Source organism: Equus caballus, chromosome 25 (assembly GCF_041296265.1).
Source record: "Equus caballus isolate H_3958 breed thoroughbred chromosome 25, TB-T2T, whole genome shotgun sequence".
Taxonomy (NCBI): Eukaryota; Metazoa; Chordata; class Mammalia; order Perissodactyla; family Equidae; genus Equus; species Equus caballus.
Window position 1 is genome coordinate 41,196,259 of NC_091708.1, and position 25,530 is coordinate 41,221,788.

General features: G+C 52.1%; 1 protein-coding gene across 1 annotated transcript in view; it reads left to right on the top strand.

Annotated features, from left to right (window-relative positions):
- GPR107 (G protein-coupled receptor 107) overlaps positions 1 to 23,541 on the top strand; it is a 71,222-nt gene extending 47,681 nt beyond the window's left edge. Inside the window, exons 15-18 of the mRNA XM_014736087.3 lie at positions 8,447 to 8,496; positions 9,875 to 9,958; positions 10,690 to 10,811; positions 18,420 to 23,541. Coding sequence (XP_014591573.2) covers positions 8,447 to 8,496; positions 9,875 to 9,958; positions 10,690 to 10,811; positions 18,420 to 18,516 — 353 coding nt within the window. The 3' untranslated portion in view covers positions 18,517 to 23,541. The remainder of the gene's footprint in view (positions 1 to 8,446; positions 8,497 to 9,874; positions 9,959 to 10,689; positions 10,812 to 18,419) is intronic.
- The last annotated feature ends 1,989 nt before the right edge of the window (positions 23,542 to 25,530 follow it).

The window sequence follows — 25,530 nt, forward strand, 5'->3', positions numbered from 1 at the left end:
TGCTGTGTTCTATTAAGCCAGACATTAAAGAGATTTAGAAAAATGGAAAACAGTTCTGCTCTTCTCATGAAATTTTTTGTTATTTTTATAAGAAAAATAATATTAACATGTAATGAATTTATTTTTGTCACTTTTTTTTTTTTGAGGAAGATTAGCCCTGAGCTAACATCTGCTGCCAGTCCTCCTCTTTTTTCTGAGGAAGACTGGTGCTGAGCTAACATTTGTGCCCATCTTCCTCTACTTTATACGTGGGACGCCTACCACAGCATAGCTTGCTAAGCGGTGCCATGTCTGCACCCAGGATCCGAACCGGCGAACCCCGGGCCACCAAAGTGGAATATGCAAACTTAACTGCTGTGTCACCGGGCCGGCCCCTATTTTTGTCACTTTTAAATTAATTATTAAATATTTTGGAAATTTGTTGCAATTTCTAATATGATAAATACTGATAGATTTTCCCCACATGAACACCAGCTCTTTGGGGTCTTCAGTAATTTTTTAGTGTGCATTGGTCCTGAGCCTGAAAGTTCCAGAACCATGCATTAGGGATGCGACTTCTTGAGCCTTGTGGTCCCAACACCCGTGAGTGGGAGTGAAAGGCTGCCTGGTTCTTTCTTCCTGAGCCTGTTGAGCTCATTTCAGACTGACTTGTTCAGATTCTTGTGACTATTTAAGAGTCCATTACTGGGCAACCGATGCCAAAAAAATATGTTTTATTTGGGTGTGTTCATATAAACAGACCTATTGAAAAACGTACTAATGTGCAAGAAAGAGAAATACCCTGGCTGTTTTTGTAAATAAACTTTGGTTGGAACACAGCCATGCCCATTGGTATACGTATTGCCTGTTGCTGCTTTTGTGCTACTGTGGCAGTGATGACTATGTGGCCGAGATCAGCCAGCCCACAAGGCCTAAAACATTTGCTCTCCAGCCCTTTACAGAGAAAGTGTGACAACTCCTGGCTATTGTGGACATTTAAGAGATAACCATTTTTGAAACCATATCTATAATGTAGTGATGTTGACTGCTGACTGTTCGCTCTGTACTGAGCACTTTGAAAACTGTAAAGCTCACATAGGTATAAGAAATTACTGCTTCTAAGGATTTACTGAACTCCAACTTAGTGTCCAGCACTGTGTTCTTTGTTATTTGATTGGGACAGTAGCTTTTGCATCCTTCTCTGTTCTGATATTTTACCTAACCTATTACTCTAATGGGAATCTGTGCTTTTCTTTAACTAACAAGATGGCTTTTAACATGGATTACTCTCTGTTTATGAACAGAGACTTGGGTTATACATTTCTACCCGGGCTGATGGTTTATACGCGCTCTCTTCTTTGACTTCTTTGACTCAGTTCCTGGTTATAATTATAGGTTTATCTAACCTTTATTTTCACTTTCCAAGTAGAAACTAAGGTGGCCCCAGACCCACTGATGCTCTAGGCAGTGAGGATTGTTGTTAGATTAAATTTGGAGACTCTAGCCCAAAAGCCTTAGAGAGGACGAGGAGGTCAGGAGAGTAGGGCCCCCAGCTGCGCGTTTGGCTGTGGTTCCACCTCCCGGAGGTGAAAGGGCTCTAGCACTGTGCAGTGGGGCGAGGGTGCTTTCCTCCGGACCCGCAGTCCACTGTCGTCTGCACGGCTGGTGAGGGTAGTCCGTTGGGATCCCACCCTCTGGAGCACTGTTTCATGATCATGGAAGAGAAAAGGCAGAAGAAGTGAGATTCTCTTTATCTGGTCACTCAGAAACTTTTCCTACTTCCTATGTTCCCGTGTAGCTAGAGCATGCATTTGTGGATCCGCTCCGGCCTCTGCAGTCTAAAGCTGCGCCCTGAGGGCGTTCTAAACAGTCTGCTGCTCCAGAAAGGTGGCGTGCTGGCAGGCAGAGAACACTTTCTCTCCGGGAGATGTGATGGAAGTACTTACAAAATTCCTGCCTCTCTTATGGCATGAGGTGAGGTGGCATTTGTCGAGACCCCAGAGGATTCTGTCTGTCACTCAGGGCCACCTCACCTAAGTGTGTGGCTGACCTTGTAAGTCAGGTGTTTCTCAGGTGGCACCCATGAGAGCATGACACAAGGCAGCTGTGGGTCAGAGACTGTAGATCTTGTGCATGCTCGCATTTGCCTGGCCACAGGGTTTGTGGCTCTCAGCACATTCTCGAAGGAGGCTGTCTCCTGGTCTCTCCAGGAGTCTGTGACCCTAGAAAGGGTAAAACCACAACTAAATAGACTCTGAGGAAGAGAGAATGAGAGAGAAAAAGGATATTTTATTACACTGGCTTAATACAATGATTTTTAATTTATTTTAATCACCAAAAACCTCTTTTCATTACTTTCCCTCAGCAGGTCACCCAGAATTCCTTTAATGTCATCAACCTAATCCCAGCTTCTGATCAACATTTTGAAATAATCAGTTAACCAGCGATACGATCCTGAGTTAATAGAATCTACAACCAGCAGCAGAGGCCTCTCGTATCCCCGGGCTGAGACGCAGCTTCATCGCAGTGCCAGTTTCTTCTTAGGCCTTTCAGATATCAGGACCCTAGTTACCGTGGGGCACTCAGCCCCCAGTGGGCCTGGTTAGCCGTCTGTGTTGGCGTGCCCTCCGCAGTTCTGGGTGTGGTTCTCCTGCCTAGTGGTGTTAGCATGCATTTGTTTTCTGCGATTCTTAAGACACAGTTGAAAGCAGCTTTTCTCAGATTACTGCAGTATTCAGGGCGGTCAGGTTCTCCTATTGAGAAGGTGTTGTCTGCTGTTGACCAGGCTGTGTCATCAAGCCATGAGACATCTCACCGTCTTCCTTGCCCAGCTCATTGCCAACTGTGAGTCTGTGCTGTGGACAGCCAGGGGAGCGATGTGCTGCCCAGCTCAGCTGTGATGTCTGGCTGACACGGCTGCCAGCATTGCGGCTGCGCGCTGCGGGCTGGCCAAGGCGGGAGGGACTGTCACAAGCAGAATCTGAGATCAGCATGGGCCCTAGGACCCCCTCCTCCAGCAGGGCCTTGGGTGTGATTCTAGAGCAGAAGGGATGAAAAAGGCACACGCTCACTAGACTGGAGGGCAGAAATCTGTTCTGGAGTCACTCTTTCCTGCAGTGGTGTGGTTGTCAGCCGGTCTCTTGGGCCATTTTTCCTCCTTTCTTTGATGCTTTTTGTTGGTTATTTATGATAAAATTTTGCTTACAGTAAGATGCACAGCCCTCCACTGTTCATTTCAGTGGCTTCTGACCACTCCGGGGTCATTGTTTTAAATGCATATTGGAAATGTATTTTGAGCCACTTTTCAGTTTGCAGGTGAAAGCGTTCGGTTTTCTTAGTTCCTCCTGTCCGTCACAGTCTTTCCCATCCTCGCTCCTGATGCCTTCGCTGTGGGACGGGTGAGTGGGATCTCTTACTAGTGGAGGCCTGTGGGCTCAGCACTCCAGAATGGACACGTCCAGACCAGTGTGCTCCCAGGTCAGCATGTGGCCTGGCTTCGAATGGGGGAAGCTGCCCTGTGCCCCGTGCACTGTGAGCTTGAGCCCAGAGCTGAAGCAGATTGTGGAAATGCTACGGTTGAGAGTGAGTCAGAGCGACTCCAATGTGATCTAGGCTTTGCTGTCATCCTTATTTCTTTAATTTTTAGTTTGACTCAAAATTCTCTGTGAAGCTCAGGAGGAAGCAGGAGAAAAGGATGATGGGTAGGTAGGGGTGATTTTAAGCCTCAAGGCTTTCCTTACACCCAGGGAAGGGTTGTTGTGGAAATTTTTCATCCTCTAAGTGGCTGTCGTGGGCCCTTGCCTCTGTCCGTCCCGTGGATTGTCCAGAGCTAACTCCTCAAGACAGAGTGCTGGCAGCTCCTGGCATTGCCCAGCATTTTGAGCCACCATCGCATTGCCCTGAGCCACTGGTGGATTAGGAGGCCGTGAAGCGCCTTTCTCTCAGCGTTAAGCCTGGGCACTGAGAGCTTGGTCCTCGGAGGGAGGGGCTTGGTTTGAACACTGGCTTCTCCGCTTACAAGCTGTGCGACCTTGGTAATTTACTCACTTCTCCAGGCCTGTGTCCTTCATCTGCGAGGCAGTGGTAACAGCCCCCTTTCCTCACAGAGGCTCCTGTGCGGACTACACGAGGTGAAATAGGAGAGGGGCCCGGCCTGGGGCCCAGCGCACTATCACACAGTAGATGGTGACCAGCACTGTTGTTTTTATTGTTGTTGTGCTTCCAAGACCATCCAGGGAAGACCTCTGAGGAGGAAGGGGCCCATCCATCTTCCTGCCAGCCTGCTTGGTACTCTGGCGCTTAAAGAGGAAAAGTGAAAGTCTAGGCAGGGAGCTCCTGGAGTTGGGGTGCATTTGCTCTTTTGCTGCTGGGTCCGAGAGAGCGCTGACTTGTTAAGAATTTGAAAGGCTGGATGCGTCCTGCCTCAGTGGGTACTTCCTACCTCAGTGGGCACTTTTTCCGTTCTCGGCAGTAAAAAGTACTTGCCAAAATCCAGTCATGTCCGTTTTCCTGAGAGTGGGAGGAAGAGGAATCCCACAGCAGGAAGTCAGCCTCGTAGGCGCTCCTGACACAGGTGTCCGTGCTCTCTCCTTGCTCCCCACCCCACCCCTCCCCCACTCCCTAGGAAGTTTTTCAAAATCCTTATAGCCACCCCCGATTCCCTACGAGTAGGGAGCAGCTTGGGCATCTGTGCTAAAGAAAGCTCTCCGGGTGATTCTGCTGCCCACCCCGGTTAAGGACCATTGCCGGAAGGAAATTCTCCAAATGGGAGACTGATGCCCCAAGGAGGCAGTGGCAGGCCAGGCTCAGGCACTCTGAGCTATGATGGTACAGGGCCTGGAATGCAGGTCTCCTGGCTCCTGTCCGAGGCGTTTTCCCTCACACCGTGCTCATTCTTTTACCATATTTGCTCTTCCTCATGGTGGGGTTAGAAATAGCTAGCTCAGACTTGGTGAGCCCTTACTCCCGTGGGAGCCCGCCCTGCCATGGTCCAGTGAGCAGCAAGCGATCCGCGTTCTTAACTCCACTGAAGGCTGTTTTGGAATCAAAGCAAAGGGAGGCTTGGCACTCCAGGCTGCGGCCCACTGCCTCACTGCTCCTTGCATGGTGCCAGTGAGGTTCCACCCTCCAGAGCTGGTCCATCCCCTGCTCGGCAGGCTGACTCATTGTGTGCATATGGCAGCAGTGCTTCCAGGAGAGCCCAGAGCTCTCTGGCAGTCCCCAGGTCGCCACTTGCTCCAGTTTTACTTACTAGAGTCTGGAGTCCTGCCAGCTGTGGCAGCCGCTGTAGCACTATATGCCGCATTTGGTATTTGGTAATACCATATAATCCTGATGCCGTGACATCAGGCATTCATTGAGTGCTTACTGTGTGCTGTTTGCTTTCCACATCCTGTCTCACACATTCCCCCAGCAACTCTGGCAGTAGGTATTGTTATTCTTGTTTTACAGATGAAGAAACTGAGGCTCAGAGAGGTGAGGCGATTTATCTGAGGTCACATAGCCAGTAAGCAGCAGAGTTGGAATTTGAACCCACAGTGTTCAAATGTGCAGGGCCTGCACTGACACCCACTCCTGCTTCTTGCTCCAATGAGGAAGCTTGCTCCTGGCCTCCACTGCCTTGGCTGTGCCTAGAACACCCATGTGGACCCAGGTGCCTCATCCCGTGACCAGCAGTCTCAAACAGATGCCTTATTTGTGCCTAGAAACGATGTCTGTCGTGACTGGTGGGTTTCAGAATCAACCTTGAACTCTGCTTATTGTGGCTGCTTTTCTTAGAGACAAACCTAGTTGTTCCCAAGGTCTGTTTCTCAGTCCCAGCCCGTGTCCTGGGGTGGCCTAGCGTCAGTGCCTGTGCTGATGTTTCTTCGTGGGCGCCTGTCTGTGGCTGTCCAGGCTCATCGATAAAGGCTTCGTGGCTGCCTCTTCCGAGTGTCTCGCAGTCAGCCTGGAGGCTGTGACGCGGGCCTCCTGCCCCCTTCCTCTCACGCGCACTCGTGTCTTGGCCCATTAAGGCCTGCAGCGCCTTGACCCATCTGCTCTCTCCCCCATGAACTTCACTGAAGAATTCTCTCTGGTCTCCCAGCACCGTTGGCTTGTTGTCCTTCTGTCTCCCAAGCCAGCCACCAACGCAAGCTCAGCCTCTTGTTCGCTGCCCCGTCCTCTGCTCTCCACGGACAGAAAGGCCTCACCACCTTTTAGAGGGACCTCCACACTCCAGGCTTTTGACTTCCCCTGGGCTTTTATTGGTTCTCTCCATCCTGTCTCCAGAGAGCTTGCTCTGAACTGTAGGTGTGATCAAGGCACGGCCCTGCTTCAGCTGGCCGAGGCTCCCTGGTCTCGGCGCCAAGGGAGGCCAGCTCCGGCCTTTGGCATCTGACTCAGCTCCCACCTCTCCTCTCCACCCGGCCTCGTCCCCTGCCTCCTCACTGTCCAGCTGCCCCGAGCTGCTTTCTCTTCGCTGCTGCCTGGTGCTGCCTCACCTCGGAGCCTCTGTGTCTGCTCTTCCCGGGCATTCTCTCCACTTGGTGTCTCCACTCCTGCCCCTTCCTGAGCCCCAGGCAGGCCTCCGCTTAGACAGCGCCTCCGCTTGGACATCGCCTCCTTTGGGAATCCTCTCTTTCGCCCCTTGTCCCCCTGATCTGGCTTGAGAGCCCTTACTTGATCATGGCCATGGCAGCCATGTGTATCTTGTCCTGGCGTCTTGAAATCCAGGAATAAAAGTGTGGCACTTTTCTCTCTGTCAGGCTGAAGGTTCCTGCTTAAGCAAGGGCAGGAGTTTCATTTGTCAGGATTTATTTGAAAATTCAGAGGAGACTTTTAAAGCATTTTTATTGTTTAAATGTCTAATTGTTGGTGCTGTTCTTTCTCACTTATTCGCAAAGAAGAGAATTGAGTGTTCATATTCAAGAACTGTGTGCTTCTCTGGGCGGGCCACAGCTCCCAGGGCTGGGGTTTCGAGGGCCGAATGCAGTGTGAGCAGGCCGTTTCATTGACCTCTGCCAGTGTGAGCAGAGGACACGCACACAAAAGGGGACACAAGAGGAATACTGGCTCATGCAAATGTGGAAAGTTTTAAATCCATGGTCACTTACTTATCCGACACTTCTAATATCTTTCCCTCAGTGCAGCCTCTCCCCTCCCTCAGATGAGGAGGAATAGTGCCCATTACACCCTTTCGTCACCGGACTCTGCGCAATGTAGCAGTGAGTATGTGGCTGGTCTGGTGCCTCTCTGAGGGACGGCAGCCGCCCCTCGGGCAAAGGCCTGGGCAGCCAGGGTCACTGCTGCGTCCCAGCGCCTGTCCTGAGATGAGCTGAGTGAAAACCTACAAGAGAACCAGGGAGATTTAACTTAGGACAAAACCAGACTGCTAGAGAGGGTGCTGGGTAAGAAAGCCTCCGCCCGTCGGCCTCCTGGAATTGTGCTTCTTCACATGTTGTGTGCGAGTCCTTTGCAGCTCTACATGTGAGGGTTACAGCCTCTCAGTTTGGGGAGTTAAACTTTCCTGGAAAGACTTTCTGACCCTCCCCTCATCCATGCGTTCGGTTTCTCAGAGGAGATTCTTGCAGATACTGTTAGTTGATAATCACTTTGAAGATTAATTGAGGATTCGGGAATTTCTTTTGGAATCCTAGGCTTGATTGCCCCCCACTAAGCACAAACCAGAGGAGGGAGGAAGAGGAAATTCGACCCTTCGCTGCCCACAGTCCCGTTCTTAAAGGGAGCCAGTAATTGAATGCTGTTAAACAAAATGAATTTGGCTCCTGCTGGAACGTATATGATGAGTGAAAGGACTGCTAATCGGGGAGGGAGCCAGGCTACCCTCTGTGGTCATCAATATTTCATGGCCATAGGCAGCGGCAGGAAGTTAGCTGTCCCGGCTGCCTGACCTTGAGCCATCACAACCGTAAGACAGAACCAGGGAGGTCATATTAAAGGGCTCATTACAAGGCACATAGTAAAACCTAAGAGAAGTTTGCAAGATGCACCCGTGGGTTAGTCGAATTAATGCTCAGCTAGTGGGAGGCTCCCCAGACAGGGCTCAGGGACCCACCTGAGACTGGCCCTAGTGAGGGTTCGGCTCTGTCAGCCGGAGCAGCACAGCTGGAGTGTCAACACCGGCTTTGGGGCCTCGAGTGTTGATTGGTCGTGTCCCCATTGTCTGTGGTGTCACTATACGCCCAGCATGGCCAGTTGAAAGCTCCTGAACCTGGAGTGGGGAGATGCAGTGCCAGAGCACCACACCTGCTGCTTCCTACTCCCTGCTGCTTCCTACTCCCTGCTGCTTCCTGGTAATCTGGGGAGGTCCTGCCGAGCGCTGGCATTTCCAGAAACTAGGTGTGCCCCGCGCTGTCCTCATTCGCAGTAGACTTGTCCCCTTGACAGCGGGTGCCTGCCTGTAACTTTCTTGGAAATTGAGAAAAGAAGTTAATGAGCTTTTCATTTTGTTCTTTCTTCTCCCTAGCTGCTATTAACTTAGCAAAGCTGAAACTTTTCAGACATTATTACGTCTTGGTGAGTAAAAAAATCCTAAATCTGCAATAAGATCAATTCAAGGAGTAGAGCAAATGAACTTGCAAGAGTTGTTGAAAGCACAAGATGTGTGGAGCTGTGTGGATTTCATTTTATAAAACCAAATTGTATTTTGGGGTTTTTTTTTTTCTTTTTATTCCTCCCCAAAGCCCCAGTACATAGTTGTGTATTCTAGTTGTAAGTCCTTCTAGTTCTTCTGTGTGAGCTGCCGCCACAGCATGGCTACTGACAGATGAGTGGTGTGGTTCCGCGCCTGGGAACCGAACTGGCCGCTGAAGCAGAGCGTGCCGAACTTGCACCACTAGGCCCTCAGGGCTTGCTCCAAATTGTGTCTTTTGATATGGGAAATTACCTGAGTTATTTCTTTCTAAATTTTGGTTTTAAATTTGGCTTTAAATACTCAGAAAAATAATAAATGCTTGGTATTTTTAACTACAGGGATTATAGAAACACAGGAGAAGCCCTTTATGACCCTGATCTTCTCCCCCTCCTCTTCCTCCCTGAGTGATTCCTATTGACAGTTTGTGGTTATTTTTCTAGACTCTTTTTAGGCATATGCCACACATAGCTGTTCCTTTGACTTGCTTTCTGTATTTATTTACCAAAATGGGATCACACCTAAAACAAGGCTGTAATGGACATGCAAAGTCCATATACGCATACACCAAAGGCAGGACTTGCCATAAATTATTAAGATCATAATTTTTTGGAATACGTAAGGTTATGGGTCTTCTAGGGTTCACTTTTTGACTCTTAAAGTTTCTGAGTTGTCTTTGTGATTTTGGCATTGACTATCATGCTGGACAGTTCTTTTCCCGCAAGCCTCGCCACCCTGGGCATGGTCCCAGCAAGCAGTGCACACTAGAGTAGCTGTCATGTGAATCCTTGCCACATCCTCCCTTCCTAGAGTACTTAGTATTGTTCCACTGAGTGTGGACCTCGAACATTTACAGCATCTCTGGAGAGACTCAAAGTCAGTATTTTCTCTGTGTGGCTTTATTTTGCTGTTACTACTGGAAAACATTCCTCAGAGTCTGACAATTAAAAATATTACCCTTAGGGGGTTGGGATCAATGGGTTATGTGTGTGGATAGGGCGAGGGAGGGGTTACTCAGGAGTTAGGGGCAGCCGCCCCGGAGTGTGTATCATCACAGAGACAAAGAGGAGAGCTTTCAGTTCTGACTAGCAGAGTAGCCCTCTCTCCGCCAGGCTTATTAATTCGCCTACGAGTGTCGAACAGTTGTCTCCAGATATTCTCTTTGCTCTTTTGTAGATAATTTGTCGAAACAAACTATTGGAAGAAAGTGGTGCCATAATGTCTGTGTTGATTTTATTCCTCATTTCTTTCCTCTTCACATAGATCGTGTGTTACATATACTTCACCAGGATCATCGCATTTCTCCTCAAACTTGCCGTTCCGTTCCAGTGGAAGTGGCTCTACCAGGTATGCGGCTCTAAGGGCACCGTGCCAGAGAGTTCCTGTCTGAGGATCAAGTCCTGGGGTTTAACTGAAGGTTGTTATAAACGTATCCAGCCGTGGCCGCTCAGACCCTCTGTCTCTTCTCGTCCACAATTAAGATTATCTGTCTAGGAAAGCTGCTGGATTACGTGAGAAATCTAGAAATAGTTGCATTATTGATTTTAGTTTTCAATTTTAAAAGTCTGTGAAAAGAAAAGCCTCAGGCGGAAAGAGAAAGATGTGCCCTGTATAATCAAACTTAGATGAGAGGGGTCTTTTCCTTCAGAGACAGGGCTTTGAATAACAGAATCCGGGCCTCCCCTCTTCTTGGCCCGTTATTAGCATCTTTGCAGTACACTAGAACAAGTTTAACTACGAGGGGAATCCACCAAACGATGTAGAGACTTTTCTTGAAGCACTGACTTGGTGCTTTAGGGCCATGGGAAATGTGGGTATTTAATGAGCTCTTGAAAGCTACCGGGGAAGACTGCTTAAAGCAGGGAGTCTTAAATGTCGTCTTTGGGCAGAATGCTCCTGGCTGAGGCTTCAGCAAATCTGCTGAAGAAAATGCTCTCTAGCAGTCAGCTCTGGCATTTGAGTGAGGGAGCAGCCAGTGGTGGGTTGGCGGGGGGATGTGTCTGTTTGTTTAGTTCCGCTGCTGTCTGAAGAACAGTGTTGCTAATCCCTTTATTTGGGGACGGTTTTTCAATTTGCAGCTCCTGGATGAAACGGCCACGCTGGTGTTCTTTGTTCTAACGGGGTATAAATTCCGTCCAGCTTCAGATAACCCCTACCTACAACTTTCTCAGGAAGAGGATGACTTGGAAATGGAATCTGTGTAAGAAATCTCCTTTCCTCCCTCCCGTGTCTACCCCTTTACCTAACTGAAAGCAGCCTGGTGTGAACTGGAGCAGCCACTCTCTGCCTTTTGTTGCTTCAGAGGTGGCACTTCTATTTTTAGCAGAAGGAAATGGACACTCAAGCCCCAGGCGCTCTCATTCAGTTTGAAGGACAGTAGCTGCCAGGCATCCCTCCATCTTTTCAGGGAGAGTTGAACTTGCCATCCTATTTAGCCTCATTGGAGCCTGCTTCCAGTAACTCACCAGCAAGAACTTAGGGACATACTTGGTTGTTCAGAGCTCCTGAGGATGGGCAGCCCCACTTCCTGTTGGGCTCCTGCCGTGGGGAGCTGAAAATGCGATCACTGGGGTCATTTGTAAGTCTGCTGACTATCCTCAAACGTCCTTTATCATCAGCTAAACCTAGCACAATGACTTTGACCTATATCTGAGCGTTAAAATGGGCTTTTCTGAGTCACAGGCTAAGTGATTCTAGGGTCCTATTTTCTGGGAAAGGGCAGTCATTTTCTAGAGAAGTGAATGGTGATTAAGTAAGCGAATTTGCTTGTTAACTTATCTGCTGCGATGGGCCAGGTTAATTGTTGTGCTGATTAGCTTGAGGCTGGGTTTCTCTTCTGGTTCTCCGCAGCCTTTTGACTTTTCCCAATTCAAAGGCTGAGCCTTGGCCCCTGCTGGGCTCTGCTGGGCTGCAGGCTGGGCAGCGTGGGACAGCTCTTTGTGCTCAGCTCCACTGTGAGAACAATAAAGGGAAGGCAGAGCCTACCCATGGGTCCCGAACAGCATCTCCCTGTGCAGAGGAAGAGACACCTTTTTACAGACAGTGGAGGGCAAAGCAGGAGAACCGTCAGATGTGCCTTTTTAGAAGCAGCAGAAGCTGAGCAAGTGCTGTTGGTTGAAGAGGTGCAAGTGAGAGTCAGCCTGGTGGGCACGGTGGTCAGTAACCTAAGGCGTGGTGTGGTTAGCCGTCCCCTGCTGGGAGACCTGTAGCTTGTTCCATAAGCACGCGGCCAGCTTTCTCTGGGCTGGGCAGCTAGAAGCTGACCGGCTGGGGCAGAGCACCTTCCACTTCACTGAATTGTGCTCCAGAATGGCCACATAGCTGCGCTCCTCACCAGCAACTTAGGAGTTCTGTCCCCACGTTCTTGCCGACAGCTGTTTCATCTGGAAGCGTGGATGCATTGTGAAGGTATTTTTGTCTCCTGGCAAAACTTTTTTAAATTTTGTGTTGGTTTTGTTTCTCTCCGATAATATTTGAGCAAGAGGGTCTATAGGTGCTAAAATCTGGAGGGAACGGGGAGGGAGCAGACACACCACCAGTCTAGTGGAGACTGGAGAGAGCGTGTTCCTTATTCTGGCACGATTTGGGAGCGGCGGAACGTTAAGTCAGGGATTATCCTTTGCCTGCCTCAGTTTACACTGTTACAAGGGCAGGGGGGTACTCTGGTTGTACTGGCTTCTCAGTGCTTAGTGAGAGCCGTACTGTCATAGTGAAGTGAGCTTCTCATCAGTGGCAGAAAGGCCACATGTGTAACAGCCGGAAAGAATTTCACGCCCGATGAAGGTTTTCTTTAGGGCAGTGGTGTTTCCAGCAAGCGCTGGCCCAGTTTGGCCTGTGAAAAAGCTGAGGAGCCGATTGAGGCCAAGTGCCTTTACAAAGGCAAGGAAATCGTTCTGGGGTTTCTCTTTGGCTAAGACCTCTGCTGTTGAGAAAGTTCTGTGAATCTAGAAGATGTGACAGCAGCACAGGCCCGAGGCAGGGAGTGCAGAGGCTGGTTGCGGCTTCTCAGGGCCACCGCGCTGTGCCCCGGCTGTCATCTCCCTCTTCTTCTTGGGGGTGCTGTTCCTGGACGGCACCTCGTCAGTCCTCCAGAAATAATCCAAGCCAGAGGCAAGCCAAGCCCTTGGCTGTGTTTTCTAGAAGGTCATGAGCTGTCTGTCATCCACACTGAAGGGTGTTTCCTGAAGGAGGGAGCTAGGTCTGATTCCCGCCACAGAACGAACCCCCTCCTTGTGGGGAGCAATATTTGTTCTGCCCCACACACCCCACAACAAATCCACACTCTTCCTCATGAGTCTCACCCACTGGCAGCACGTGAACTCTGACCCGGTCACTCACTGCCCTTACTGACTTGTTCTAGATAGTTTCCTTCACCTGTTCTCGCCCCTTCTCTGAAGCTGAGCTGTGGGAGTGCAGTGCGTTTGGGAAGCTAATCTGCCGGTGGATCTCAGGACGGAGCTGTGCTCCCCCGGGGATGGAGTGCTTCCACCCTTCCTCTGGCCCAGGCCCGTACAGTCCGTGCGGGCTGCCGTCCCCGCTAGGTCCCACACAGCTGCTCCATCTGAGTCTGCAGAATGAGGACACAGTCAGAATTAACTCTGACTTTCTGTCTTTTTCTCCTTCTATCTCTTTCAACATTTTTCTTGGGCTAAAGCTCACAGAGGCTTACCAATTTTGGTAACAGAATTTATCGTAAAAATTTCAGCCAGTTAAGAAGTACTGGATGCAGTTTCAGCAAGCAGACTCGGTAGCCTCCAGTAAGCTGTGCGTGTCCTCGATGGTCTGAATCATTTCCGTCATCTCAAGAAGTGAGAGTGGGAAGAAACGTTTGGTGTGGGTTTTGGGGCCGGGCGGTTGTCTCTCTGGGGATCCCATTCCAGAACGCCGGCCTCGAGGTTGCCTTAACCTTTGACTGCTATGTCCTGCGTTAGCTCGGGGAGTGAGCAGCAAAAGTGGAAACAGGGCTTGGAGACAAATAGAATTGCCTCTTAACCAGGCCTCGTGCGCTGCAAGTCCAGGACGCGTTTTTAGTTTGGTTATGTCTGTGGTTTAGTGTGGTTCCAGAAACAGATGTGTCCATGGACCACTTAGGCCCAAGCCACATGTGATCGCAGTCTGGTGTGGCAGAAGGAGCAGTGGGTACCTACAGCCCCCTTTCCCGTCTTGTTCCTTAGGCCTTTTTGGTTGTAAGCGTAGACTCGGGGTTCTGCAAGGAAAAGAGGGGTCACCATTTAGATGTGGAAGGAAAGTGGGAGGCAGCCCTGGGTCCATGTGCTCTCTCCATCTCTGCTGGAGCTCCCTGCTCCTCCTCTCGGGCATCTGCTCCACTCTCCTCTCTGTCCACAGACCCTCCTGAACTGGTCTCCCTCATCTCAGACCCGCTCATGAGCTGCTCCCCTTGAGGCTGGCACCCTCGCGAAGTCAGGAATTGGGCACCTGGGCTCAGAGCAGTGCTTCCCTGGACAGGCACTGGAGGGAGGACGGCTTCTCCTGGACTGGCATTGGGCCGGGCAGCCAGAGAGGCCAGGCAGGCCCCGTGCACTGAGGCTGCTGTGCCTCGCTGTGCCTGGCTCCCTCAGCCCTCTGGGCAGTTGTGGAGCACCAGCCAGTGCAAAAGCCCTGCCCTCAGGGAGCGCACTGTCTGCTGCGGGCACAGTGTGACAGAGTGCAGCCAGTGCTGCCATGGAGCTGTGTGCCTGGAGCCACAGAGGGCATCGCACCAGCCTGGGGCAAGTAGGAGCTAGTCAGGCAGAGAAGGAATGAGCAGAGGACACAAGGTCATCCTCTCCGGATGTCACTTTCCGGTTCTGTGAAGTGAGTGGTGAGGGCTGTGATCCAGGCAGCTCCAGGAGGCTCTGCCCAGATCTCCGGAGTTGAGTTAGACTGAAAATCCCCACTGCCCATTGCTTAGCCTGAGCTCGGCGAGTGCTCTGCGTGCTGCGTGCGGTGGGCCTTTGAGGACGGTTGTCTGTGGTGCACAGTGCTGCTTGGATGGTGGCTCTGCAGCTGGCCTCCCCTTCAGCGTTTGCACCGAAACTAGGGCACGCAGGGAGGTACGCAGGAAGGTGCGCGCGGAGTTGCAGAAGCCCCACCTCCTTCTGTCCCTGCCTGGAAGGCATTAGGGTGTCAGTCTAAGCCAGGTCTCCTTTGTCACTGCTGAAGGGTCTGCGCTGTGAGGAGCAGTGCCAGTCTGCAGGGGGCTGGCCGGGCCTACCTGCTCCACCTGGGCCCCGGCATCTCTTTCACTTCCCAAAGGTTTGCTGGGCCACCCAGCATCCCTGCTGCCAGGCGTCCTGATCGGTTTCAGTTCACTTCAGCAGCTCCTGCTCCAGGTCACTTACGAAACCACCTCCTTGCCTGCTTCACTGGTGACACCTCGCGTGCTGGCATGCTCCCCTGCTCCAAAGCCTTGGAGGCTGCCATTCTCCCGCTCCTCGTCTGGAGTGCTCACCCAAGCCCAGGCTGCCCGGCCGTCTACTCAGCGACTCCTCCCCAGTCTCTCGCTCCAGCCCACTTGGCTCACCCGAGCTTCGGGGCCCTCTCTCCACCGGCTCACCGTCCTCCCAAGCTCGCCTCTCCCCGGCATTCTAGACGGGCCTTGTTAGCACTGCCATCTTCCCAGTCACCACCAGCCGAACACGGGCGTTGGCCTAAACACCTCCTCTCCCTCAGCCCAAGTGGAGTGAGTGACCATGTCTTGGAGGCCAACATCGTGTCTCCCATTCCTCTCCCTGCTTCATCCCGGTGCCCCGCCCTCACCTGGCTGGCGTCTTCACCTCTGATTTTCCCTCCTGGCCGTTCTCCTTGGCTACCAGATTCACTTGGAGAGTATTTCAGAAGTAGGTTCCCTGGCCCCTCCCCTGGAGACTCGATTCTGAATGTATGGGCTCAGGCATAACTCCCTGGGGCATCCTGCTGGAGCCAGGGCCGAGGACCCTGGCGTAAGACCCAAGTTCAGCCACTGGTGACAGGGCAGATAAGGCCCCCACGCCCCGCCTGCCTGCCCCTGACCCTCCTGCCACTTTTCTCCGCACTCCCTGACTGTGCCCAGGAACTTTCTTTTGTTTCTTCCTTGCTTTTTGCCCGGTATATTCTTTTCAGAGACAGCCCTGTGCTCTCCCACCCTCCATCTTGCTGCTCTTTGTCTTTCTACACAGCTTTCACAGCTTCCCCCAGTTCCCCCAGCAGAGGGGGGGTTCTCCCCCAGCAGAGGGGGTTCTTCTCCCCGAGCCGCCATCTGACCTGCTCCCAGCACTTCTGTCTGTCTGAAGGGCTTTGCGTGTTGGTCTGCAAGACTGTCTCTTCTGCTGGCTGCGGGTACCTAAGAGCACCAGCCCAGTGCTTTCCCTCTCTGTCCCTGCCCCTGCACGAAAGAGCAGGCATTGTTTTCTCCCTTGGTCCCCCATCTGGAAAGGAATATTTTCTTAGGGAAAGTAGGGTAGTAGGTGTCGTCCCATCCCGCTGTCCAAGCCACACTCCGGTCATAGCGAGGGTGCTGCTCTCAGCATCGCACGTGTGGAGCTCCTTGTCCCTTTGTAACAAGGTGCAGCAGCCACAGAAGAGTTGGCTGTTGCGGGGAGTGTTGCTGGCAGACTTGAGGTTGCATTTCTTCTCTGATCTCAGCATGTTTGGAGGAGGATAGGGGGTTGTTGTGCCAGAGCTACAAAAGCTTATGGTTCTCTTGGTGCTTCAGCCGCACCACCTCCCGTGTCCCAGTCTGGAGAAGGTCCCTTTAGAAGCAGCCCTGTTTGCGTGGATTCCTCCTGGGAAAACCATGGTCTCCTCCTAGTTAGGCCAGGCCTGAGTGTGACCAGCTGACAGGAAGTGGTGCTGGCTGCTTTCCTTTGTGTGGGTGCGACATTTAGATCACTAACAGCATCTGCGGAGGTCTCTCACTTCCTGCAAGAACCACGTGCCAGCATTATACCTTGTCCCAACCTTGCCAGAAGTACAGGTAACCCACGAGTCTGAAGGACTCTTGTTTGAGAGAAGTCCCAGTTCTGGGCAGGACTGGATGGCTTTGAGGCTTGGTCACCGCAGCAACGTGGTGTCAGGAATGAAGGAAGGAAAAAGGGGAGGAAGAATTTTCTTTCCTTACCCCATACAAAATCATTTGTCTACCATTACGTCCCGCTGGACAAACTCTAAAGGTGTCACATACAGGGCCGCTGAGTTACTGCCTGTAGGTGACAGGCTTTGATCGTTGGTATGGGAGTCCTTGGAGAGAATCTGTTGAGTTGACCGATTGAGTTTATTTTACCGATTAGGAAATTGCTGTTGGTCCACGCCGGGAAACACAGATGCCTCGTTGTTTCCTAGAGGACTCAGGGAGTTGCTGGGCCAAGTGTGTGTGCGTGTGTTTTTAATAGACTCTATTTTTTGGAGCAGTTTTAGGTTCACAGCAAAGTTGAAGAGAGGGTACGGAGATTTCCCATATACCCCCCGCCCCAAACATGCGCAGCCTCCCCCGCTGTCAACATCCCCGTCAGAGGGGTACGTTGGTTAGAACTGAGGGAGCTACAGTGACGCGTCATTGTCGCCCAGCGTCCCTAGGTTACGTAGGGTCCACTCTTGGTGGTGCGCATTCTGTGGGTTTGGACAAATGTGAAATGACACATATCCACCATTATAGAATCACAGAGCCCTGAAGACCCTCTGTGTCCCACCTGCCAGGTGGAGCTCAGTGCCTCTGCTTGGTGTCTCCTGCTGCAAAGCCACCCAGTTCCTGCATAAATCCGGAGCTCCATAGCATCTGCCCAGCTCACGTCTTGAGAGGCGAGAGGCTGTCTTCTCGTAGACCCACCGCTCGAGGTGTTAGGCTTCACTCCGCGGAAAGGGCCCCCATGCTCAGCTCCTCAGGCTGAGGCCAGCCTTCTCCCGTTTGAATCCCTGCATTCAGTGAAGGGCTCCGTGGCACCTCCTCAGTGCCAGGCACCAACAGAGATGCAGGCCCCTGGTCTGGGCTGCAGAGCGGAGGCAGAGCCACACGATCGCTGACAGCTGCGTGGCCCCAGCCCACAGAGAGCAGGGCTTGGATTTGCAGAAAGCGGCCAGTTCTCCCTCTCTGTGGGAGAACATTTGGGCCCAGGAGGCTCCTCCAGACCTGCGGCTCTGCCCCACGGCTCAGAAATGAGCCATCGTGGCTCCTTGTAGAGAGTCCACAGCCGGGGCCCCGCTGGCGCAGCGGGTAAGAGCGCACGTTCCGCTTTGGCGGCCCGGGGTTGGCTGGTTCGCATCCCTGATGCGGACGTGGCACCACTTGGCAGGCCATGCTGTGGCAGGTGTCCCACATATAAAGGAGAGGAAGATGGGCACGGATGTGAGCTCAGGGCCAGTCTTCCTCAGCAAAAAGAGGAGGATTGGCAGCAGTTAGCTCAGGGCTAATCTTCCAAAAATAAAAAAAAAAAAGATAAATGTCTACAGCTGATGAGCTTTCTTTTATAAATGTTACTTATGATATAGATATTGGTCTCATAATCATAACTAGCATTAAATAAATAAAAATTGGTGGAGGCCGTGACAAAAAGAGAGAGATTCCTGTTGATTGTGATAAGTGCTGCTGATATGTATTGATTTGGTGCACTGGTGAATCTCGTTTTTCCCTCACGACAGTTCTGGGAAGTGGGAATTATTTATTAGACTTAAGCACAGAGAGGCCAAATGACTTGGCCAAGGTTGCAGCTATCAAGGAGCAGGTCTGAATTCAAACCCAGGTCTGTCTGATTCCAGAGCCAACCCCTGTGCGGTCGTGCGGATGGCCTTTTACTGTAAGACTGAGATTTTCCTCATTGTTTTCCTCCTCGTTCAGAGTGACGACGTCAGGGGTGATGGAGAATATGAAGAAAGTCAAGAAGGTGACCAACGGCTTGGTGGAGCCCCAGGGCGACTGGGAAGGCACCGCGTGATGGAGCAGCTCTGAGCTGGCACTGTCAAAGGAAACGTCTGATTTATTCATAGTCCTATTGGTGAGCAAGAGCATCTGGCACCTGCCGACAGTGACACCACAGAGCACGTGGCTGGGAGCAAAGTGCCACGGAAGCCTAATTTTTTACTCTCTTTTATGGAAGCTGGATCTGTGGCTGGTTATAGGCAGCTAGAATCCTCCTTCAGGTGGGCGTGGTGGGGAGGGAGAGTGGAGAGGAGGAAGATAAAAGGAAGACTGTCTTTTTAACATATATTTCTTTTTTCTTTTAACCGGGAACTCTTAAGGGCTCTTCAGTTGTGACCCAAGTGTGCGGCAGCACTGAAAGGAACGTTGGGGGACCTGGGAGGAGGGCGGAGGGGTGTGTCTGAAGCCGCTCACGGCCCAGGAACGGGGCTCCAGGAAATGAGCGAGTGTGGAGTGAGGATCTGGGGACTAAGATGGGAACTGGAGAGCAGCACTGCACCCTTGGGGACAAAAATGAAGGAAGTTCGCTTATTTTAGAAAGCAAAGTGAAACCCCAATTTAGCATCTAGAGCCTGCCCAGGACTCCTGGCCCTGAAACGTGCCCCAGGCCTCTACCCCACATTCTGAAAATGACCAGGAACCAGCAGCTCTGGAGGCACGTGGTCTCTTCCAGAAGGTCTCTGTCATCTGAGGGCTATAATGTCAGGCAGTCGTGGCCCTGGGACACCACACAGCCCAGCTGGTGGGAAGTGCTTTTCTTGATTGAAGCGTGTTCTCTGTTGCCGAATGGATGGACGGAAATGTGTTTTTAAGCTCAAAAAGCATTCCCCTCCAGGATTTCCCTGAACGTCTGGCCCCCGGACCACCCAGAGCAGCAGCATCTCTCGTGTCCCCCTCTCCCCGCAGCTGTGTCTGTTTTGTGTGATCAGATATGGGGGGAAAAGGGAAGGAATTTTCCTTAAAGGAGCAGCTCGGGGCAGAAAGGGTAATGTAAAGCAAATGCTTAAGTACAAGCAAATTATCACCATTAAAAAGCTTTTCCTATAAGCCAGGTAGGATTTCTAAACGGAGGAGTGAAGCAGACCTGTCCCTGTGTTCCAGGAGTGTGGATGCGGGAAACGGAGTGTGAGTGCACGGCCTTTCACTCCCCAGGACCAGGGGCGGCGTCTTTCACGGGAGCTCAGTGAGCTTCCCTCCAGGCTGTGAGAGCTCGGAGATGAGCACGGGAGCGGCCCGAAGTGAACAGTGTTGCAACTCGTGACTAAGTCATTAGGATAATGGGACAGTCTCAGAAGGTCCTCTGTGACCGAGGGCCAACAAGGGCTTGGTGGTAACTTCCCACTATGCTTTTTAGTCACCTGGGCCCAAAACTGGACTGAAACATGGCCGCATCAGAAAAGCTGCCTAATGCTGGGGTGCCGGCTGGATTTGGGGCCCTTCCGATTCCCGGTGTCAGAAACCGGAGCCCTCCCCTGCCTGGGCTTGGCAGTGAGCTGGCCCTGCAGGGGACAGGGACAGTCTCTGGTGGTGGTTTTCTTACCTCCAGCTTGGGAGGGTCAGTCAGAGACCACAGGATTCAGGGGTGGCGCTCAATATCCCACACTCGGGGACCTGGAGAGTCTCTACTTAGAAGAGACGTTTTCCCTCTCCTGGGCCGTTTTCACCTCCTAACTGAGCTGTGAGGAAGCGAGCGTTCTTTCCCTGTGCTCTGCCAGCCTGTCCTTCACAGCCGCAGTCCTTGCTAGGCCTGCAGCAAGAGGAGGCATCTTCAAGGCCATTGCTGCTCGCCTGCCCACAGAGGCTTCAGGGAATGGTTCACGTGTCTCCCCGGCTTCAGGAGCAGGGAAATATGCCTGAAGTATTAATTTAGGGGGCTTTTTTCTTTCTTTTAAGTTAACTTGGAGCTGTGTGACAGGAGAAGGAAGTTGCAGGGAGGATGGGAATATGTGTGAGACTTAGTTTTCCTGTGCGTGAACACAGTAGCAGTGCTTCAGAAGCGTGTTCGTGCTGTGGCCCAGACTCCCTTGGGTGCTTCCCTCAGAGGGACACGTTTGCTGTTTGTCCTGCAAGCAGCTGGTCTTGACCAGGCCGTAGACTTCTTGGCAAGAACAAAAGGTGTGACGAAACCTCCCCCCCTAGAAAGGATCCCCACAGAGGTGTCCTCATTTCACGTGCTAGACGCAAGGAAGCAAGTGAGTGAAGGAGCGAGAGAGGACAAGAACATGTGGGGGCCAGCACCGGGCTCCGGCCTGACTGCTGCTCCCGGCGCCGGCCTGGCTCCTGCCCTTTCTCCGGCAGACCCCTGAGCCTCTGCAGTCACGCGAGGGCATGAGCCAGGGCGCTGAGCTGCTCTGGGGGTGGGGCGAGCTTTCCATCCGTGGTTACCTCTAGGCTCACTCACAGAACAGCTGAGTGGCTGCAGTGTGATGGTCCCCTTCTGGGACAGGAAGGTACAGATGAGATAAGATAGCGGTTTAGGAATCAAGGCTGGCCACAGCCTTCCTAACAAGCAGGTTGTCTGCCTATATTCTATATCTTAACTGGCAGAAGGTTTGGAATCAAGCTGATGGTCAAGAAAAATCAAAACCCCAGCCAGAGATTGGGAAACAGGTGGTGGTTCAGGTTTTGACAAAATTGTTCACACTCTGCAGCCTGTTCTGTAAAAATCTCCTCTCCTTTTCCGTCGCTTAATAGCTGTGGCCAGCAGCTCTGCTCTTGAGTAGAGATGACTGATTGGGGTCCAAAGCCAAATAGTTTGAGCTGCTGACAAGCCCCCTTCTTGCAGCCTGAGTCTCACAGGCGCCCGGGATCCCTGTGCGGCCGTGTTCCCACGGTTAAGCCGTCAGGATTTCAGGGATTGGGCAGAAAGGATTGGGTGCACATCCTGGAGCGCGCAGTGGTATTTATAGCTTCGCTTTGTGCTCCTGCTCCGTTTCTGCCTACACAAGATATCCAAGCTTCCTTTCCGAAATCTGCCGTGGACTGGAAGTGCTGCTGGCTGGGAAACCTTAGGAAGTAAGGACCTGTTTTCCTTTAATGAAGTGTGTCTATTTTGCTAGAAAATTACTTCTTGGACAATAAGAACAATCATTGATCTCTTAATCCTGACTCTTAACAGTGTCCAAAGACTTGGTCAGCCTGTTTCTTGGTCCCTCAGTGCTTTAAAATTTCAACAGCAGTGCGTTTTATACGCTGAATGTGCCTGTTGAGTTGGTGGCCCATTCTCCCGTAAGGAGAAGCCTGCTCTAGTGTAAGAGGTAGCTTCTCAGATCATAACCTGAGTCAGTGCAGTTTTCCTTCAAGAAACCGCTTTAGAGTAAAATTTCCAGGTTTTATTTTCCCTGGACACGTCCAGCCAGCTCAGGCAGCACTCAGTCTCATCAGAAGTCCACTCGTGACCGTCAGGGCGACGTTCCTCTCCTGCGTTATGATCTCATCAGAATGTCTGCTCTCTGGTTCCACACCCTGGCGCCCTGCCCCCCCCGCCCCCACCTATCGATTCCCCACAGGCTCGGGCTGGGCCGCGAGCTTTGGTGCATTGCAGCGTTTTCTCCCAGCAGCTCTGGGAAGGATGTGTTTTCTGAGCTGAGGAGAATTTCTTCAAGAAAGTCCGTCGTAATACCGTAGATTATTGCTTTGGGCCATGTGTAATGTTCTTGCCCTGCACTAGAATGTGTGTCTTGTGTTAGTACCTAAGCGCCTGCCACCAGGAGCTGGTCCTTCCAGACCAGGGAAGAGTGTGAGACGCCTATCTTAACTGCCAGTGGCGTTCTGGCCGTCTCCCCCGTCCTGAAGCACTCTCTTTGAGGAAGGCCCTTAGAACGCTGGACAGTCTGACGAGGTTGTTGGCGCTCCTCCATCCCCTAGGGAGAACGGCAGAACCGTTCATGCTCTATGCTGCCAGCTGCTGAGTTTCAGAGGCAGCAGACCCCAGCCCACTCCTCCACCTTTTCCACACTCCACACCTTGTCCCTTTGCTTTGCTCTGACCCACCCCAGGCCTTTTAACAGATTCGGAATTGGCTGAGTCCAGGATGCCCGTGCTGTTTTTCCCTGTAGGATTCAGTAAATTCATGGCTTCCCCACTAAAGACGTTAGACTTTGACTTGATCTCTCTTGGTTGATCAAAAAGGTGTTTGTCTGGAATATACATGTTCTAAAAGATCTGCTCTTTATTCCAGTTTTCTCTAGGGTGTTTTTGGCATGAAGTCCTTAAAAGAGATCCACCTGAGTTGAGGCTAATACTTGTCACCACCTGGAATGTAGTTATTGATCAGCAAGTTGAACACTCCACATTCCCCAGGGGCCTCTTTAGTAGCCTGGTGATGCATCTGTGCCCTTTCTGCATGGTTTACGCTTGAAAAATAGAGACTGTTTCTCTCTGGTTTCCTGTTAGGGCGTGGGACATGCGTATCCTCTGAGATGCTGTGTGAGGAAAGCACACTGAGGGAGAGCACGGAGGGGCCAGGGCAAGGATTTGGTTGTGTTGCCCCAGGGAGCTGCAGGATTTCTGGTGGCAGGAAGTCTGCAGGCAGGCCACCCGGGAAGGAGGAGTCGTGGGTAAAGTCAGTGCAGGTCAAAGGGAGACAGGAAAGCGAACTCACTCGCAGTGAGCTCATTTTGAGGCGAGCTTCGGGTTTTTATGGTGGGCGGTTACAGGGGCTCCAGAGGGGCAACCGTCTTAGCATTTCAGATACTTAGTACAAAAAGATCCAAAGATCTTGTCCACACAGTGCGTTTCTTGACATCTGAAGCAGCTTTTGCAGATCATAAATTGGATTCACTAGTCCTATGACCTCAGAAGTCGGACACGTCTAAACCAGAAATAAGTTTCGTTTGGGGGAGAAAATGTCTGTAAATATCACTTGCTTTCCAGGTTATATTGGGATGCAGAAGGAGCTTTCAGTATTTTTTTGAACACTAATGATCATAGAAGAGTATTTATGTAAACCTCTAGCGGGCGGGGTTCTGATCAGGGTGATGTATGGGATGGATTCTCTTGCTGTGATGCAAACATGTAAAATAAAGATTCTGTGACGGAATGTATGTTTGTAATCCCAGGGCGTCGCTGACTCCTGGCTGCGTCTCTCCTCCACTCCCTCTCATAATTTCTTTCTTTGTGGTTTTTGTTCATTAAATTAGTTACCTGCCTCCCACCTGCTCGCACTGACAGTGGTGACACCGGCTAGAGAAGTTGCACGCATCTTAGCATATCTGGGGCAGCTGCGATTGACACACAAACGTGCCTTCCCCTCCAGAGGCTGGATTTTGGAACAGACCGAAAATCAATTGTAGTTTACTAATGTTGTGCCTCCATTAGGGGCAGAGGGGGTGCCTTCTGAATCAGGACCTGGGCACTGCCACCATGTGAGGGGAGGTGACAGTGGAGACTTGGGGCAAAGCCCACACTGACAGCTGCAGCTCACCCCCCCAGACGCTGGCTGTCCAATAGCCCGGCGAGTTACCCCGTGTCAGAGTCAGATCTCCAGGACTTGGGACTCAAAGCACTTTTAGAAGTCATCCAACCCCGAAGCCCTCATTTTATGAGGGATGTTTTAAATTGCGGTATACATACAGTAGAATTTACCCTTTTTAACTGTACCATTGGAGGAGTTTGTATTTACAGTTCTGTAGCCTTACCATATCAAGATGGAACGTTCCCATCATTCTGTGAAGCTCCCTCGTGCCCCATCTCAGTCAGAACCACTCCCTTTCTAAAACTACCACCAGCGCTGCTCTGATTTCCGCGCCGTGTGTGTGCCTGTTCTAGAGCTGCACCTGGACGGAATCACCTGGTGTGTCCCCTTTTGTCTGGCTCTGTCCACACAACACATTGTGTTTGTGGTTTATCCGTCCAAAGCCCTGGCTGTAAAGTTGCAGACAGTGGGGCCTGGAGAAGGCTGTGCCCCGACCCCAGGTCACCCAGCTTGTGAGTGTCAGTGCTGAGACGAGCACTCACGTCTCCTGGCTCCGACCCTGCTGGGGTGATGAGGTTCAGTTGGGCCTGGCCCAGTGCCCCGCACAGCCAGCGCTCCGTTGTTACTGCGGTTACTTTTATGGTAACAGTTCACCGTATCATGCAAGCTCAGGGTGAACGGGCCTCAGGATCCATGATTTTTGGCCTAGGTTTCCCAGTTAGTGGCCGTGCCTCCCCCTACTCTTGTCCCTGGCTCTCCAGAGGCCTTGAGTTCCCAAGGGTATCTGTGGAGTGAAGCCTGAGGAGTAGGGGTGGGGCATTCCCAGGGTGGGGAGCCCAGGAGTCAGGCAAGATGCTCAAGGATAAGAGATGCTGAGGCAACTCAGGAAGGGGACCTTGGGGACCAGCTAATCCAGTGGCTCTCAAGCTTGAGCAAGCATCAGAGTCCCCTGGGAGGGCTCAGAGTTTCTGATTCAGTAGGTCCCCCGGGGGCCTGAGAAGCTGCATTGCTAACAAGCTCCCCGGTGATGCCGCCTCGGCTGGTCCCGGGTCGCACTTTGAGAACCACTGATGTAACCCAGTTAACTGCCCCGCAGTCATTCAGCCAGCACACGTCCGAGCACCCCCTCGCAGAGCCCTGCTGGACGGCAGGCAGCAGCCAGACGCCGCCCTGGCTCCAGGCCTGCCGTGGAGTTGTGGTGGTCGTGGTGAAGGAGTGCAGGCAGGGGCTCGGGGGCGGTGCTGGCTGGACTGCTCCCGTCGGCGGCGCTGGCTTCCTCCTCCTCCACAGCCAGGCCGAACTTTCCCCGTTAGAAATGCAGCCGTCCGGGCCGACGACACCCGGGCTTCAGAGGCCGCGGAGCCTGGCACCTCAGGACGTGGGCTCGTCAGGAAGGCCTGTGCCCCCGAGTCCCGCCACGGCCCCCTCACCTTCGGGGCTCCCTGTGCTAAGGGAGAGAGCAGGCAGAGTCGGGCCCAGCCTCTGACCCACATGTGCCCTCTGAGAGCTGCCGACAGCCACCCCAGCACCCTCGCAGTGCTCCCAGCGCCCGCGGGGGCTCCTTCACTGTTGCAGCTGCCTGTGGGTGCCCTACCCAGCGCCAGGAATCCGCAG